Genomic DNA, 19,210 nt, shown 5'->3' with positions numbered 1-19,210 from the left:
GGAAACTAGATCACATACTTTGGTGTCTATTACCCTTCAGGGACCACCTACACCCCACAAAGGAGACCCACACTAGCAGCAGCTGTGGTGACGACTAATGCAGAGGTGAACAGCATTATCAGCGTGTCCCTCCAGACAGGCTGTGTCCCAGTAGCGTGGAAACATGCTAAGATTCTGCCACTCTTAAAAAACCCATCGTTAGACCTTCTTAATCCAGGGAACTACCGGCCTATCTCTCTTCTGCCTGGCTTGGTCAAGGTGTGTGAGAAGGTCGTCAATAGACAACTTACGGCATTTGTTGAGAGGGAGGGTATTCTGCATCCAGCTCAGTCTGGGTTCCGGGCCACCCATAGTACCGAATCGGTTCTGATGGAGGTCGTTGAGACTATTTGGGGGTGTCTGGACGTCAGGGGGAAGGCAACATTGATTTTGCTCGACCTCTCGGCGGTGTTCGACACGGTCCCCCATTCTCTTCTTCTCTCACGACTCTCCAGGATCGGAGTATCAGGTATGGCCTGGAACTGGCTTAGATCCTTCCTAGGAGGGCGGGACCAGCAGATTTCGATTCCTCCTTTCCCTTCCTCTTTACAGCCTGTGACCACGGGAGTTCCCTAGGGGTCCTCACTTAGTCCCCTTCTCTTTAACATTTATATGACTCCTTTAGTCTATTTGGCCGAGAGTTTGGGGGCTAAGATGATGGCGTATGCTGACGACACCCAGCTGCTTTTTACGTGGGAAGATAGTGATGAGTCAGTCACCTCAGTTCACCACTGTCTTTCATCCATTTTTAAATGGCTGGCAGCTGCGCAATTAAAATGCAATGAGGAGAAGTCAGAGATTGTCCTTTACGGGAATCTCTCTGTCCTCCAGAGTTTCCCTTGCCAACCTCCGTGGGGAAGCCGGGGAAGAACTTAAGGGTATGGTTCGACGAGTGCCTCTCCTTCTCATGCCATATCAAGAAGTTGTCCGGCAATTGTTTTGGCCTTCTCAAGACCCTGAGGAAGTTTTTTCCTCTTCTTCCCCAAGTAGCGAGAGAAACGGTCACATGTGCACTTATTTTATCCTGGCTTGATTATGCCAATGCTCTTTACATGGGCATCCTGTGATATTTGTTAAAAAAAAAAAGCTCCAGGTGGTCCAGAATGTGGCGGCCAGACTTCTTCTGGGCGTGTCCACCAGGAGCAGCGTGCGACATCACCTGCGATCCTTGCATTGGCTGCCTATGGTGGCTTGGGTGAAGTTTAAAGCACTGGTTCTGGCCCATCGAGCTCTGCATGGCCTCGGTCCACCCTACCTACAAAAACAGTTCTCTTTTTACGTTCCAGCTAGACAGTTGCGCTCGTCATCCCATCGTCTTGTTCAGGTCCCCCGATTCAAATATCAGAGGCTAGGTGGTAGTTCACTGGCAAGAATGGCCGCTGTTGCCTGGAGTGAGCTGCCCCTTGACCTCCGTAACTTGAAAGATTATGTTGAACTGGCTACGGCCATGTGCGCCTGGGCCCTTTATTGGCAGGGCCACATGTACAGTGACGCCTGTGCTGGATGTGTGTGGGGTGAGTGTGAGCCAGCCCGCACGGAGTGTTTGGTGCTGGCAACCACTTGAACAGTGGACACCAGTGCAACGGAAACTGAAAACACCTGCATAACAGAGTCAACTGCTGAGCAACAAGGAGGGAGCCGGAGAAAGTCCAGAGGACACCCAACATGCAAACAGAAGTGTCCGTGAGTTGCAGTGCACTGAGGTTGAGGCACTACAGCTAAGCGCGCCCATGTGAAGAAAAAGTCTCGGATAGTGTCCCTTCAAGATATTCCTGATGCACATGCAGTGGGGTGTGTTAGACCTGCATCATCTTCCTCATCAATGTCCCAGGTCTCCCACACTGCTTGAGGTGACATTGTTGCACACCCAATCCTCAGCACAAAACTCAATCAGTATGGCTTACGGTGCACTGAGTCAGCGGGACCTGGATTGCCAAGAAGGGTGTCAGTCTGATGATGGCATCCACGACAGGTGTGAGCAACTCCGTAAGTCTGTCATGACCACCGTTTCGACTCTGGCAAATGGCGGTTGGAGGTGGTCCTGGTGGTGGTGACGTGTGCCTCCTGCAGTGATGCGACGTCCGTGCCGGTCAGGACTCGATTTGATGTGTGAGCCCTGGTGGACCACAGTTGAGGCCGGAGGCAGTGGACAGAGCAGGGCCACAGACACATGACGTTGATGACCCCAAGGCCATCACTTCAGAGGCCATCCAATATCGCAGAAGAAGGGGTCCCGAACATGACCAGCACAGAGTTAGTGGCCCCGGATGCACTGCAGCCAGCACAGGCACCCAGCCACGGGACGGTGACTTGCGGTGCAGTCAGATGGGCCATGCGACCTGAGCGGGTCCTCATCAATGTGTGAGGTGTATGCTGCGGAGGGTTGCGGGGGACAGTGGAAGGTGTCCTCCAGGGCATGATGCAGAGGGTGGAAGCTGTCTGGAAGCAGCAAATGGAGGGGTGTAATGCCGCGGCCTCGTTTTCGCCACAAAGTCAGTATCACCGCCATGATGGCAATGACAACCCCAGTCCATGGACTCAGTCGCCACCAAAGTCCAACCAGAAAGTGTCCATGGGTCTCAGGGGATAGACATAGAGGCACCGGGGCTGATTGGGGATGCAGACTGCGATGAGGCCTGTACAATGACATCAAGTCAGCCATAAATAAATCAAGGCTGAATTCGAAAGTGTGTGTGACCTATTCAACTGCAGTGTAGGCCGGGGTCAGCGGTCAGCAAGGGCCCACAGCCACGTGTTGTTGGGATGCTATGCACATGGTTGCTGCCACCTGACCGAAGGGAGTACAGCGAAGTAGAATCTTTATTCTTGTGCGTACACGGACAATGTATGATTAAGACTCAGTTCCAAATGTGTGACCTACTTGTCAGTAGGGTCTGCCGAAGGCAGTAGTCAGCAGGGTACAGCAGACATGTGTCATAAGAATGCCATGCACAGAACTGGTGGCACCACATCGAAGGGAGTACACTGATATATGATCTGCAATGAACATATGTACTCTGCTATTGTGTAATCAAGACTCAGTTCCAAATGTTTGACCACCTTGACCGTGGTGTAGGCCGGAGGCGGCAGAAGAGTACGTCAACGAGAAAAGACTAAAGCAGGCCTGTGTTGTGGAGGCCGTGACGGTCTGAGGAGGCTGCCAAGGTCACGGGCCTCGGGCTTGGAGTTTGCACAGGCACGTGGTGGGCCCTCCTTGACACACGCCTGTGTCGGAAGGTGATCAGTGTGGCCTGGCTGCACAGGGGCAGGCCTAACTGGTTCGGGGTCCAGCGGGCCGGGATATGGCAGGCACACACGATTGCAGGCAACACCGCTCATGAGGACGGCATCGGCCATGTGGCGTGGTGAGAGGTGCCACCCTGGCAGAGACGGTGGGCTATCCGGAAGAGGACCATGCCCAGGGCTACATGCTTTTTATTCACACCCCTACACTTGCCTGGCATACGCCAGGCCATCCCACTCTGCTCATGCTTACGGGGGGACGTAACAGGCAACATTTCTGCGAACTGCCCCACTGGCTGTGGTGACATGGTTGCGTCCACTGTCCACTACACTCCATACACCAGAGATGTATGTCACCATGGATATGGGTGTGTTCTGCATACTGCGGTCTGTTCAGCACATCTCTGCCACTCTTGGCATTGTGTACTTTCCCAATCATGGTTCGCCTGCATCCTTCACACATGCCTGATTGCCACATCTCCCCACATTCGGCTATTGTGTGGCTGGGGTGCCATGCCGTTGATGGCTCATGTTCATGGCTTGCCCAGGTTACCATTGTGAGTTGTTCTGTCGTGTCTGGTGTGTGGGCATGTTGTTTTGCATCTTGGTTGTGATTTTTTAACGTGTGCATTGCCAGAGTTGTGAGTTGCATTGTTGTGGAGTTGAGGTGAGTGGGGTGTTCATTTGGAACTTGCCAAGGGGCTGTGCATTTCCCTTGGTGCCATCCTGGAAACGCTGGTTGCTGATGGACTGTCGGAGGATAGAGGTATCATGCACACTGGCTGGGTATTTGGAGGCGACATTGGTGGGGGTTCCACGGTGTTCGGATGTTGCCTGCACATTGATGTGAGACATGTGCTTTCTGTTGCAGTGATTGTGTGCTGTGTCACCAGGGGGCACAGGTAGGACATGTGTGCTGTGGATTGCCCCCAACACGTGCATGCATCCACCTATGGCGTATGGACCTTGCTTGGTCTCCAGCAGATCCTGCGCATTGTGTTGGACGTATAGGGACTGGGGTACCAGGCTGATGGTGATGACCAGGACAGGTGTGAGGGACTTGGATGTGGCTGGCAGTGAGACTCCTCCGACGCTGGTGGGTGTTGGTTGGGGGGAACCAGGGGCCAACAGGTGCAGCTTTGTGTGAGGTGGGATGTTGGTTGTCCGCTGAGTTGGTGCTGTCGGCCCTTTGGGCGATGATGGTCAGGATGCATATGATGGTTGTCCTTTTGAGCCTGTAGTGTGCAATTACATTGTCAGGTGTTTGGTCTGTGAGGCTGGTGCGTTTCCTGGGGGTCTGCTGTCTTTGTCTGCGCTGCCTCTGTGGTGGTCCGGGGGGGGTTCTGGGTGGGGGTTGGGGTCCTGGGGTCGTGGCGGTGGGTGTTGTGGCCCTCTTGGGTGTCGGGCCGCATGACCAGTGGCTCCATGGCATCTGTTGCCCTTCCAATGTGGGTGTGGGCTGGGCTCCCATTTGTGGTGTAGGCTGTCGTCCGACTTTGCACCAGGTCTGAGCAGGTGTTAGTTTCCGGGTGCTAACGCGCCTTATCGCCTGTTATGTGTTCTCATCGCCGATCTGGCTGGTCGTTGAGAATGTTGTGGAGTGGTGTTGTCGTGGCTTTTGGCACGGGAACGCCTACTCTGCATCTCATTAGCAATAGTTGTGGGGGACATCTGTGGCAAGGTTTTTTGCGCCTGCTATCACTCGTAAACTGGTGCTGGGACGTTAACACCAGCTTGTGATTGGGGTGAGAAGTTTATCGTTACTTTGGCTGCGATAAAGTGCTGTTGACTCGGCGATAGATCCTTGTGAATATGCCCCCTTGTTTTCTGATGCCCTGGCCTGTTTCCGGGGGCCTTGAAAGGATGACTATTCATACTGCTGTTTGTAACAAGCAATAATATCCCCATTTTTTATGACAGCGCTCTTTACAATATTTACCAGCACTTTTAGCATAAAATCAATTAAACACAGCCCTCATAAATAGTATATTTTCACATTTCCATCACTCTGCGTTTTAATTCCACCTTCTTTTAGTACAAATGTATCCACCTCTCGGATGCATTCAGTGACCTCTCCTCAGAGAGGGCCAAAAACATACAGTGTGGATTCTTTTGTCACCTGTGTTTGCAACCGGCAGCCGAGGGCAAGTGGTGCTGCCCGCGCTTTCAAACGTGAGCGTGCTCACTGCTGCAGACAGTCACGTGGTCTTTCAGCACGTGAGCGATACAAGCACATACGCAGCAAGCTTTGTTTGGTGGGGTACCTAAGGGCGCTTCTTTTGAGCCTACCCCCTGCATGGAGTTTGACTCCAACAGCCGAGGGACACGACTAGCAGGCTGCACCACCAGTGCTGAGATTCAGCACTCGGTTGTGAGGCACTAGACCACTGGCGCTCTCCAGAGCTATATTATGTGGATTAAAGCAGCTTGTGAGGAGGTGATGCCCTTCCCATGGGCCTCGAAGCACAGGTTTTCACATTTTGGGCATTATTTAGAGCTCGGTGGACTGGCTACTCCATCAATATTATGGCGGATGTATTGTTAGAGTGCAATATTGTTGCCACTTACAGATTACAGAACTTCTTTCACCTTTGGCTGAACATATTCTCTGCTAAACTTTAAATAAGACCCTTAGTTTAATGGAAACTGAGATTCGTCCTGAGGTCCTGCACATCACAATACAGAGGAGTGCAAAACAGATAACACTATGTGTATTTCACTTCACTGATTGCCGTTTCCCCTTTCTTTAAGGCAGATTACTCGGGTCAAGGGCGTAGCTATCAAAACTGCAGCAGGTGCAGTGGCACCGGGTCCAGGCGTCCAAGGGGCCCTATGCACTCCAATGATGGTTGTAGGTCAATACTTAACCAATGGATGGGGGAGCGTTTGGCTGCAATGCACTACGGTCCATGGCATCTTTGCTACACCACTGGCTGGTAGGGGGATGCTCGAGACAGATTGTGATGCTGTCTTCCTTCTGTAACCGTAGATGCTATGACCCAAAGAGCATGGAGTCTGCCTACCAGAGATATGCCAGAACAGTGGACCAAGTTACGGTTAGTTCCCACTCCAGCTTCCTTTGGAATGGTAGAGTGATTTTCAGGTCTCTTTACCTACAACAACTGAGCTCCACAATCCCAGATTGCATGAGGGGATAGGCAGAAAGACTAAGAAAATCACAGAGTTTTTCAGACACTGAAACAGGACCCATGAACTGACTGAAGACCTTAACAGCATGATATTTCTAAGGCATCCAAAGATGTTCCTGCTTTATGCAATGAATCTGTGACTCTAAGTGTGATGTGGATGATACACAGAGCCTTGGTTACCTTCACTTTTCTCCAAAGGAGTGGCGTCAACTGCCTGCCAACCATCATAGGACGAGCCAAGATCCTTCCGCGCAAACCACGCCTCATTCCACACTTGAAAGTTCCTGCATAACATAAGAGAAAAATAATTTCGTGTGTATGATTAGTTTGTTCAGAAATGGGAGGATCATGCACACTGGCACAGGACAGAAGGGACTGCATCATAGGAAGGTTTTTGGACAAACTAATGATCAATTATCAAAGGAGAAGCCATCTTGGGAGAGTAAGAAGGGAAAACCTTTCCCTAAGGGTCATTTCAATAATTTCTTCATGAATGTCTGTATTGTTAATATGCTTCACGAAGTATCTGTCCTTCAAGTTTACAGAGTAGGTAGATTACATGTAGGTGTAAGTTGCAGACAACTCCAATCTAACGCTTCTCTCTGTGATATGATTTCCTCCTTTGACTTCTGATACATAAATTATGTTGATGATATCTAGATTGTCTTCTCCTTCCCAGATTCCACCAGCCGCAGCCTGTGCAGGTAAGAGCGTAGAGCTGTGGGGCCTGGTGGGGGGGAGGATTTCGATGGACGGCGAGGAGGGAAAATGTTTTCTTTATTTAATTTTCCCTTGTCATTGTCCGTCAAAATCCCCCACCCGCTAGGCCCCACAGCCCCACCGCTCTTACCTGCAGGGGCCACGGCTGGATTACACACCTGACCCCCAGGCATCCGACTGTCTCACAGCTTTCTATCATAGAGTGGCACCAGAGTCAATTGTGCCAACTTCTGCCAAAACGGAAGTGTTATTCTTCCCCTCCTCTTCTGCACTCCCCTCCCTGGCTGGCTCCATCTCACTACCCCCAGACTCGTTGAAATTAGCACCCCTCCACTTAATGCTACGATGGTAGATAGCTAAAGACAAAAAGAGCATTATATATCTTACTAATACTAGCAAACAGGTCAATAAAAAACCTATATGCCAGCTATCTTGCTGACTACCTATCGCTTGACTCCCCAACTTGTACCATTTGAGCACCTAATCCCAATGTTTGGGATACACCTAGGCCCCCTGGTCCCTCTTTCACTTTTCACAGCTTTTACCTTGCATGTCACTACATTAGAATGCCTTACCATCCCTCATTCAAGCCGCAAACTTTGCTGCTGGATTTTTAGATTGCACTAGGATATGCACGCATTACAAGAGATAAACATTGGAAAGCATTGCACTCCATTTACTAAACGTTCACACAATCAGAAAGGGAACTTGCTGCGCTGTGTAGCATGAAAGAGAGAGAGTAGCAATGCACAATATTTACAATATGATAGAACTTCTGTTCTCTCCTTGTTCTCTCCTTGCGCTGGCTCACATTTAGCAACCTGGCACCAACACAATTACCCTGGAGCCACAACTGAAGGGTGCCTGCATTGCTGACCACTTTTCTTCTTTATAATGTATGCAGCCTTGAAAAAGCCCTGCGGGCGAAACGCACGTCGGCTGCTGATTGAAATTGGATACGAACTTGGAAAATAAACATTTAATACAACATCCCTATGAAGATCGGATAATGATTTACATTCCTATGTGAACTATACAATTCATGGATATGATTCAACTAAGCGGATAAATTGTGGTATTATTGTACTGTTGTGGTGTGCTGCGTTGCCTATCTAGTACATCGTATTTGGACAGATGTTAGTGCCCTGGTCCTACACATTGTCCTTCCAACACTTAAGCACACAACAGCGTATTTTAGCAAGACAAATCATTATTTCTCTATGTATGCAAAAATTCATACTTTCATGACCTATGTACCATCTCAATTGTGGTGTACAATATTCCTGATCGAAATGTTTTGGTGCTATCAATAAATGAGTAAAATTGAAAATGTCATTTCATTTAATTGCATCAGAGCAAAGCCATGAAAGATGTTCACTTTTGGATACATGGTGCAGGTGAATCCAAACAAGTAGAAGACATTTTGAATTCCAGAGGCCTTCTGAAATGATTTAACTATACATTTATCAAGTACAATGTGGTTCTTAATTAAAATGTATCAAATCCTCGCCTGGGACTGTATATTACCTTATTAGCCCTCAACACATCGTCCACCCATATATCATAACCATCTTATTTTTGGGAACGGTACTTATTTTTCTGCATCTCACATTCAGCAAGAGAGGGAAAACACACAAAGTGGAAAGACAGTGGGAGAGAAAGACGGATAAACCGTCACAAAGAAAAAAGCAGAACCAGCAAGAGTGAGATACTGGAACAGGGAGTATCTGGTGCTGGATTAAAGAGGCATGAGGTGGATTCAAGACTACGCAGCTTTGATATTCAACGTGTCAAATGTTTATAGTGCCAGACTTCAGGCTTCTGAGGAGAGCTTTGGGCACCAGCACTCGTTCTTTTACTAACTAAAATCGGAACCATAATATTGACTGCTCAAATGTTGTCAAGGTACATGTAGGTATAATATTATTAAATCTGCCATGACGATATATATATACTTTCAACAGGAATAATGTGCTCCAACACTTCAAGTGACCCCACTGGTTTCACCATTTTACAATTCACCTTGATTTATAAGAAGGCTGATATATTTACCACAGTACATCGTTACATGAATCCACATTTCCTGCTTTATCATCATAACATGTATCGACATAGAGGTTTCGGTCTGTGTCCTGAGCCGAATTAAAGTTGGTAACAGGACGGCATGGAATCCCAAAACATCTCAGGACTAAAGAAGATAAAAAGAAAAACATCCATTGCCATACTTAGAATTAGCCCAGAGTTACTTTGAGCATAACCTCTCAAATGCATGCAACATGTTGAGACTGCAGAACCTTTTTAAAGTGTATTATGCTTCAAAAAACGTAAACATGTTTTAATATAAAATATTCAAATGTCAAATAATTAAAACATTTGCTATTAATCCAAAACTAAAAAAAATGCTACAGCACATTTTCCTATTAAATTACATGTGTACTTCATTATACATAATAAATAATTAATTCGGATATATTTATTACATTTAAAAAAAAACACTTTTTAATTACAGTTTTTTTAAAAATCAAACCCACACTATACATTTTATTTTTATTTATTATATATATATATTTGTTAAAAGTTATGAGTTAAAATCATTTAAAATATTTTTAACAAAAGTTTAAAAGTGTAAGTTAATTTTTATTATAAACTAAGTTACTTATTAAACGTTAAAATATTTACAAATATTATTATTATTTAACATTAAAGATGTTAGGAAGAATAGGCTTTGACACATCCAAGGCTTCCAGGAGCTGAAGAACAGCACTTGGGGGTGAAAACTCACTCCAGCTGAAGCCATTAACAGAGTACAGGGTAGGTTCAGTTGGATCTAGTCAGGTGGGAAATCTTCAAGAAAAGGGCTTCTAGAAGGCTGTGTCCCTGTAGCTTAACAGGAGGTGCGCCAATTGAACATTGGAGGTCACTTCTTTGTCCTGTGTACAAATGGGAGCAGGTCCAGCCTTTCAGATCTCCTCACCGGTCTCAACAGTAAGCACAATCCATCTTCTGTTTTCCAAAGGTCCAGTAGTGTTCTGAAAAGGGTGTACAGCAGTGCTACATTAATGTCTGGCACTAACCTGTGGGTGGGGTTGACTGCTTACCCCTCTATAATTGATAGGGAAATAGTTCCCAGGGGTAGCCCTACCAATTTTTACAGCAGATCTTGTGTGCCCTGCTGCAAACAATCCCATAATAAAACCAAGAGGACAGAACCTTTATCACCTTATGCAGAACTTCTGTCCCCACCCGAAAGGTATAGCCAGAGAAGTGACTAACCCCCTCCCTGTGTGGTTACTTCAAACCACTTCAGGGGCTAGTTCCTCTCCCACTGGGATTGGTGCCTGCCTGCCTGCGTGACTAGGTGGACAAAAGAAATCCCTAATCACATGTCAGCTAATATTTGCCTGTGACAGGGTATGCCTCTTTGAAATTAATCAAGTTATTGGGCACAACCCAGATGGCCATTCTGTCAAAGGAACATAACATTTCCCCAAGGATTTTGTCTCAGCTCTGGGAGTAAATTCATATTTCAACAATAAGGTTTTTCGGCTCCTGGGTGACAGAAGGAACTCATTTAAATGGACTTCCACAGGCTTTAGGAGGGGAAAAGGTAAATTTCTAAAAGTACCTTTACCAAAATGTTTATTACAAATCTGACGTTAACAGTACATTGGGTTTGTAATGAATATTTTTAAAAGTCCAAGAATTAATTTTGAAGCTGTTACCTAGCTCAGGATACTATTATTAAATGTAAAATTGTATCCCAGTGATTTCCTTTGAAATAGCCAGCTCTATTACAGTAAAAATATGCCCACAGTAAGGGCATGTTTAACATTAAATGTTTATATGTCCTACTTTTAAATGCCATGCACCTTGCCTATGGGCAATAAACTCTACTTAGGAGTGACTTATTAATACGTACGTATTCAACTTTATTCGATTCAGACAGAGAATCATAAAAGCTTACAATTCAGTACAAGTTTAAAAAAGGAAAAATTTAATCAAATCATTAAAAACGGATGCAATGAAAACATTTACAGATTTAGGGTACAGCAGTTATAAACTTCCTTTTAGTGATGACAGACCTCAAAAATCTTGCCACTACCTCACATGTAAACAAGTCCGGGAGCAATTGTAAAAATAAGTAGGCCGGTCTGCATTGTCTAAAATTTTACGATTTCATTAAAGGCTTAATAAAAATAATCCTTAAATCTGTATAAAATTTGCAGATAAACAGTACGTGAATAGTTGATTGTTTAGAGATCTGGTCACAAGGACAGCATATTCGTTGACGAGACCAGTTATTGGTATTGGAGAAACTTGTCAAACAATGAAAAATGTCTAATCTAAAACGTGTCAAGACAAATCTATGTTCAGCATTTAAAACACCAATTAAATATGGTTGCATTGTGTAACAGGTTGGTACCATTTGATTATGTTGACCGGTGGGATTCACAAGTTTCAGTGTTAATCTCTTTTCCTCTAAATTGTTCAAACATACTCTCTTTAATGATACTCTTGATAAATGCAACAAAGATTCAGGGTTTTCGTAATATTCAGAATGACAAATATCATGCATAATATTTTTCTATGTATTTCAGTCATGGCATTTTCAGTGCATGATCAGCACCGCAGCAGTCCTGTACAATGGCTCTATTAAAGCCCGTATGATCCAATGTCCATAGCTTGTGCCAAAGGAGAAGTGGCTGCATCCTTATCAAGTCTTCCAAATAAGTTACGCCCAATTCCGCATGACACACAAAGTTAGAACACCTGGTTGGAAGCCCTAAAAGGTTTCTAAGAAACCCATTTTCTACCAGCTGTAAAGAATCAACATCTACATGTCCCCGCAACTCAGAACCGTACATCGCTATTGACCGGCATTTGGTGTTATAAATGCTCAGCATATCCCTGGGAAATTTGTATCTCAGTTTCCTAGAAAAGTTACTCAGACCCGCAATTGATCTAAGGAACTCCATTCTTCTCGATTTTACTGCACTTTTCCAGTTACCATTACTATCGAATAAAATTCCTAAATACGAGAAAGTTGAAGTTTGAGGTAAAATCTCATTTCCTATTGAAATATTGCGTCCCTTGGCTAACTTTCAACCAGCTTTTATAACATACGTTTTACCTATGTTAATTAAAAGACCCAAATTCTCCATAAAATTTACAAATTTATCTAAAAGATGCTGAAGAGCGTTGGGGGTGCGGGCCATAAGTACCGCGTCATCCTCGTACAATAATACTGGTACTGGTCTATTACCGATTTGAGGCAGATCAATACAAGAGTCCACAAGGGTACTACCCAAGTCATTAATGTACAAGTTAAAAAAAAACGGCGCAAGTACGAACCCCTGGCAGGCCCCCTTCTTAATGTCAACTGGGCTCGTGCATTCACCATTCATACCATATCAAATCTTGGCAGACCTCATTGAACACAAATATCTGAGGAAATTGATGATGGCACAGTCAAAACCCAATGAGGTCATAATAGACCAGAGTTTATCATGGGCGACACAGTCGAATGCGGAGGTCAAGTCCACAAACGCCAGGAACAGGTTGCCCCCTTTTATTTGTGTGTACTTGCTCACTAGCAAATTAAATTGATGGCCTGCTCTGTGGTCCCAACACCCTGGCGGAAGCCATGTTGAAAGTCGGACAGAATATTGTTCCAGTCTGCCCACTCCTGTAGTCTGTCCAGCACAATATGACCCACCACCTTGACCATCGAGTCCAGCAAGGAGATGGGTATATAGTGTGTGGGGCAGTTGCGGTCTCCCTTTTTAAATATTGGCACAATGTGTGATTCCGACCAATACACTGGAAAGCCAGCTTCCTGAAAAGACTTAAGGACCAGGGTCAGGAGAGGGCCCCAGAGATCAGTGTTGTCCTTAAAGATGTCATTTGGGATCCCATCAGGGCCCGGTGCCTTTCCTCTCTTGCTAGCTCCAAGTGTCCAAATCACCTCCTCCAGTGTGAAGTTAAAATCTAAATATTTCCACAAGAGAGTAGGCCCAGGGGAGACATCTCTCATCCCAGCCACAGAGTTATCTTGGTCTTTTTCAGCCGAGCCCATGTATAATTTCACAAAATGGGCCACCCATTCTTGTTCTGTAATTGCTGCCTCTATTCTGGGTCATCGTCACAACAAAAGGGAGAATTTACAACACGCCAAAAAAACTTAGAATCTTTATTCTGGCTCCCTTCCTGCAGATGGTCCCAAGCCTCCTCTTTAAGAACCTTTTGCGATGGTTTAGTGCTAGCTTATAAGCCCGCCTACAATTTTGTACTTCTATATTATTCCTAGGAAACTCCTTCAAGGACCTCTTTAACTTATTGTGTTGCAGAGTGAATGCATGATCAAATCACCCTTGCTTTTTCATTACCCCTCTAATCTGGTTAATAGTCAACCCAGCACTAATCTCCTCGCCGATGTATCCAAGAGCCTCCACGACCGTACGAGCGCCGGCAGTCTCACCCAAACAGACCTCAAAAGCCCTACTGCCCTTGCTGTAAAAATCGGGATGGGTCAACCATGGACCAGCGCAGGGTAAAGCCATTCAAACGGGTGTGTACTATATTCTCCGCGGCAAGGGTAGATTGCCCTTTGCCAGGCTTACCCTGAGGACTAATATCCAGTACAAAACTCTGTGGAAAATGATCACTCAATACGATGTTATGTAGTATAAAGTTAAGAACTAGTGCAGCGTAACGTTTGGGAAATAAGAGGAAATCAAAGACACTCCTACCCCTACAACCGTCAAATGTACAGGGTACTACAACCGGGCTGCCTCCAAGTTTGTTACTAAAACATAGATTAAAGAGCAGCTCATTGAGTTTCTCCCTGTACCCTGAATGAACAAAATGGGAGACGTCGTCACTAAGTGGAGAGATCTACTGTGGCTGGATGGAATGGCTCGGGAGTGGAAGGTCTTGAAACCATTAAGATGTATAGGGTCATTGGCCCAGGTTTCTTGCACCATCATAATCGTGAAACCTGTCATAAACACCAGCCATTCTGGAATGCTATGTTTACTGCGAAGCCCCGCAACGTTTTAACTTAAAACTGTGATATTATTCCCTGATGATATCAAAGGGATCTTGTTGTTGTCATTAATATCATCAATATAATTTCCTGAAAAATTACAATTACCAGTAGAGTTATGAGCCACATTCCCGGAGGTAATATTATCTAGGCTAGATCCCTAAGCACCCTGGTTATCACAGTTGCTTCAAGGTGGTTCACAGTTGTTACCAGGAGGAACGTCATTAAAAGCATCAGAAAGGAGACTATTGTTGTTTGATAAAGGTGCATGAGGGGTCATTATGGTTAACTGATGTAGGCTATGCTTGTTATTTCAGGGTGCAATGCTATCACCTACCCTCCCAACATCTAAATGGACATTAGCCAGTAGCCTCACTCTACAGACGCCACGATCATCTTGTGTGACGACCAGAGTGACTTATTAATATATATATATATATAAATATATATATATATATATATTCACTGAAAAAAACATAGGTTTCAGAGACGTTATAGTTAGAAATTAGCATTTAAAAAACCTTAGAAATTCACAGAAAAAAACATAGGTTTCGGGGGTGTTATAGTTAGCTGGCCATTTCACTCATACAAAACCAGAGAAATTCCTCCCTTATAGTTTCTTCTGCTAACTATTACTCGCCCGCCCATAATGCACTGCTGATGATGTCACATATTGCATCATTCGTGACATGGTCAGTGACATCACTGATGACATCACCGAGGAAAACTTTAATTGCCCTCAAATATTTCCCCAATGCAATCGCAATCTTGAGGTTTGGCATTTCTATGAATAACTCTATCCCCTGTGTCCGTCGCCTTATATCATATTTTAACAAAATCGTTTACGCTGCTCTAATACTGTTACACAATCTAACAGAATGTGCAATATGTCACCTTTTGTTCCCAATGTGCACTTACAACAACCATCTTTAAGCAACATTTTTATTTTTAGTTCTTCATTTACCAGCCATGGATTTATACCAATTCTCATTCTTAAAATCCCCTGTCTGTACCAGTGATTTGGTCAAATATCCAAATAGGGGAAACAATTTTCATTTGACCATGATACCCTCATAAATTGCACAGATTTTTTCTTGGCCAGATATTCCATATCTACTCGTCTAGATGCTTCTTGGCTGTATTTTCTGAGCTCACTTTTTGTAAAATCTACATACAGGGAATCTTGGCCGATTTCCACTTTTATATTCAGGCCAATAATATTTTCTTCCTTGACCTCTTAGCCCAGTTCAAAGTACTAGTTTGGATCTCTTTCCTACACCATTGTGATACCTTTTGGTTTGTCTCTGTATCCAAACGTTTCCAAAATCTAATTAGAGACATTTGTGACTGCACACTCCAAGCAATTGTACCTATCTCGGTTCTTATAGCTTGGACCATCGACGAATGTGGCAGTGACAGCAATGTTTTCAGACACTTCCCTTCCTCTCGGTCCCAATCCTCTTTACCATTTAAATAAAGGACTTCTGCTCCATAGAGCACTTGTGGGGGTACCATCGCATTAAAGGCTTTCAGCAATGATCTGTGGGACATATCCCCATATTCTCTATTAAATTTTTTCAATCCACAGATCGATGTGAAAGCCTTCGCTTTCTGAGCTTCTAAATGAATATACCACTTTAAGGACCTATCAAACCACATCCCGAGATAGCGATATTCATTTACCATTTCCAATTTCAAATCACCTAAGAACCTATTAAATTTAATATCATTTTCCCAAAACATAAATTTTTTGTCTTATCCATATTTACAGTTAAACATTTTCCTTCGCAATATTCTTTAAAAACATTAAGTTTTCTTTGCAGGCCTATTTCAGTTTGGTCCAATATTACCTATTCATCTGCTTATAGTAGGCAGGGCACTTTATTTCCATCCATTCTCGGGCTTGCACTTCTTGCAATTTCTAGGGCGGCTTGTAAATCTGCTAGGAATAAGGAAAATAACAACGGAGCCAACAGGCATCCCTGTTTCAGCCCGTTCTTTATTGCTATTTTGGGCGTCAATGACCCTTCTGTATCTTTAATAATTTGTGCCCAATCACCACTATGCATCTCCTTTATTATAGCCAATAGACCTTCGGGATATTTTTATTTTCAAGGGTCTGCCACAGTGAGTTCCGATCAACTGAGTCGAATGCTGCTCTAAAGTCAAGAAAACAACAACATAGTTTACCATTTTGTTCTATTGACTTACATGCTATTGCCCACAAGGCAAAGCAGTGATCGACCGTGGAATGGCTTTCTTTAAAGCCCCCTTGTTCAACTGGCACAATCGATAACTCTTCCGACCAGTCCTTTAATCTATTTAAAATAATTTTCGAGAAAACTTTTTCCCCGATGTCTAGCAAATTAATCAACCTATAATTTTGTGGTTCATTCAAGTTACCTTTTTTATGAACTGGTCTTATTACAGCCCCCTTCCAATTCTTAGGTGTTTTCCCTACCTCTAAAATAACCATAAACATACAATAAAAAGATCTCGCCCACCACTTCAGCTGGGACTTTATTATAATTGCAGGGAGGTTATCTAGTCCTGCTGCACGTGTTAATTTCAACTTGGTTATTGTATTTTTTACATTCTCTTCTGTGAAGTCTGGTCTTAATTCTTCAATTAACTCTTGCCAAGTCTGGGACTCTTCTATTACTAAATCCCTCTGGGGGTCATACAAATCCTTCAAATACTTCTCCCACACTGACTCATCTACCACGCAGTTCATCTCCCCCACTTGGTGGCCTGCCGCGGCGTTACCAGCTTCCAGAATTGTCTTATATTTTTGATTCAATAGAGTCTAACAAATTTTCCCAGCACTTATCTTTGTGCGCCTTTTTTGTATTTATAGTTAGCTTTTTATACTCTCTTTTCAGTTTTTTAAAGTAGCTTTGCCTCTTGTAGTCATGTTTTTTACCTATTCTTCTTATTACTTTCCTTATTTCTTTTTTTTTCTTTAAACAATCCACAGAAAACCATTTTGGTTGTCCAGCAGGGATTATATAATGATTTATTTTATCCTTTTATAGTTCTTTTCGGAAGCATTGCACTACTTGGACTATCTTTCCTTCATACCATTCCAAAGTCTGGCCCCCTATATCTCTGAGGACTATCTTCTGTTGGAATTTCTCTAATTTTTCCATATATTTTTCTGTTAATCTAGTAGTCACTCTTTTAGGATATTCAACTTGTTGAGCAATTACTGTTTCTTGGGGTTTCGGGGAGCCCCATTGGATCTTCATTTACAGGGGATTATGATCACTGCCTTCTTTCCAATATATTTTAAATTCCCTCATAAGAGGGAAATTCCAAGCAAACATAAAAATAAAATCTATTGGGCAGTTTTGTGTACCTATTTTAAATGTTTTCTTTGCTGGGCAGTCTGAATCGGTTCTGCCATTCAGGCAGAATAGACCCTTCATCCCTAGATAGTTTCCCAGGTCCTGATCCCGTCTCAAGGGTTCACAGCTTGGGAAAGATGCTTGTTTAATCCCATATGCATCCAAAATTTCCCTATGCCAAAGGTCCACCTTTTTCGGATGCAATTTATGATTAAAATCACCCATAATAAAAAATATCCGACTCGTACTTTCCACATAAAGACCCTATGTCCTCTTTGAAATGCGCCATCTCAATTCCATACTCTACAACATTATCCTATTGCATGTACACATTTATAATAATTACATTTTCATGCTTTTTATCAATTATCAGCAACAATAATCTGCATACCAAGAGCCATTTACATTATACTTTTAGCAAAACTAAACTGACTGACTGACACTGACTGACTGACACTGACTGATTCACACTGACTGACACTGATTGACTGACACTGACACTGACTGACACTGATTGACTGACACTGACTGACTGACAATGACAGACTGACTGACACTGACTGACACTGATTGACTGACACTGACTGACAGCCACTGACTGACACTGATTGACTGACACTGACTGACACTGATTGACTGACACTGACTGACTGACTGACTCTGGCAGACTGACACTGACTGACACAGACTGACTACTCTCTACTTCTCTACTACTCACTCTCTACTACTCTCTACTACTCTCTCTCTGCCAATCACTCTCTACTACTCACTCTCTACTACTCTACTACTCTCTACTACTCACTCTCTACTACTCTCTACTACTCACTCTCTACTACTCACTTGCTACTAATCTCTACTACTCACTCTCTACTACTCTCTACTACTCACTCTCTACTACTAATCTCTCTACTACTCACTCTCTGCTATTCACTCTACTACTCTCTACTACTCTATACCACTCACTCTCTACTTCTCTGCTACTCTCTCTCTACCACTCACTCTCTACTACTCACTCTCTACTACTCTCTACTACTCACTCTCTACTACTAACTCGCTACTACTCTCTACTACTCACTCTCTACTACTCTCTGTCTACTACTCTCTACTACTACTCTCTACTATTCACTCTCTACTACTCACTCTACTACTCTCTACTACTCACTCGCTTCTACATTTACATTATACTTTTAGCAAAACTAAACTGACTGACTGACACTGACTGACTGACACTGACTGATTGACACTGACTGACACTGATTGACTGACACTGACACTGACTGACACTGATTGACTGACACTGACTGACTGACAATAACAGACTGACTGACACTGACTGACACTGATTGACTGACACTGACTGACAGCCACTGACTGACACTGATTGACTGACACTGACTGACACTGATTGACTGACACTGACTGACTGACTGACTCTGGCAGACTGACACTGACTGACACAGACTGACTACTCTCTACTTCTCTACTACTCACTCTCTACTACTCTCTACTACTCTCTCTCTCTGCCAATCACTCTCTACTACTCACTCTCTACTACTCTACTACTCTCTACTACTCACTCTCTACTACTCTCTACTACTCACTCTCTACTACTCACTTGCTACTAATCTCTACTACTCACTCTCTACTACTCTCTACTACTCACTCTC

General features: G+C 44.0%; 1 protein-coding gene across 1 annotated transcript in view; it reads right to left on the bottom strand.

Annotated features, from left to right (window-relative positions):
• The window catches only part of LOC146812224 (protein-glutamine gamma-glutamyltransferase E-like), a 278,099-nt gene that overhangs the window by 146,114 nt on the left and 112,775 nt on the right, over positions 1-19,210 (bottom strand). Inside the window, exons 7-8 of the mRNA XM_085619254.1 lie at positions 9,204-9,339; positions 6,612-6,715 (exon numbers count right to left, since the gene is read on the bottom strand). Coding sequence (XP_085475380.1) covers positions 6,612-6,715; positions 9,204-9,339 — 240 coding nt within the window. The remainder of the gene's footprint in view (positions 1-6,611; positions 6,716-9,203; positions 9,340-19,210) is intronic.

This window comes from Triturus cristatus, chromosome 7 (assembly GCF_964204655.1).
Source record: "Triturus cristatus chromosome 7, aTriCri1.1, whole genome shotgun sequence".
In the NCBI taxonomy this organism is placed as follows: domain Eukaryota; kingdom Metazoa; phylum Chordata; class Amphibia; order Caudata; family Salamandridae; genus Triturus; species Triturus cristatus.
The sequence above is the reverse complement of the archived record's forward strand: the minus strand, read 5'-3'. Positions and strand labels throughout refer to the sequence as shown.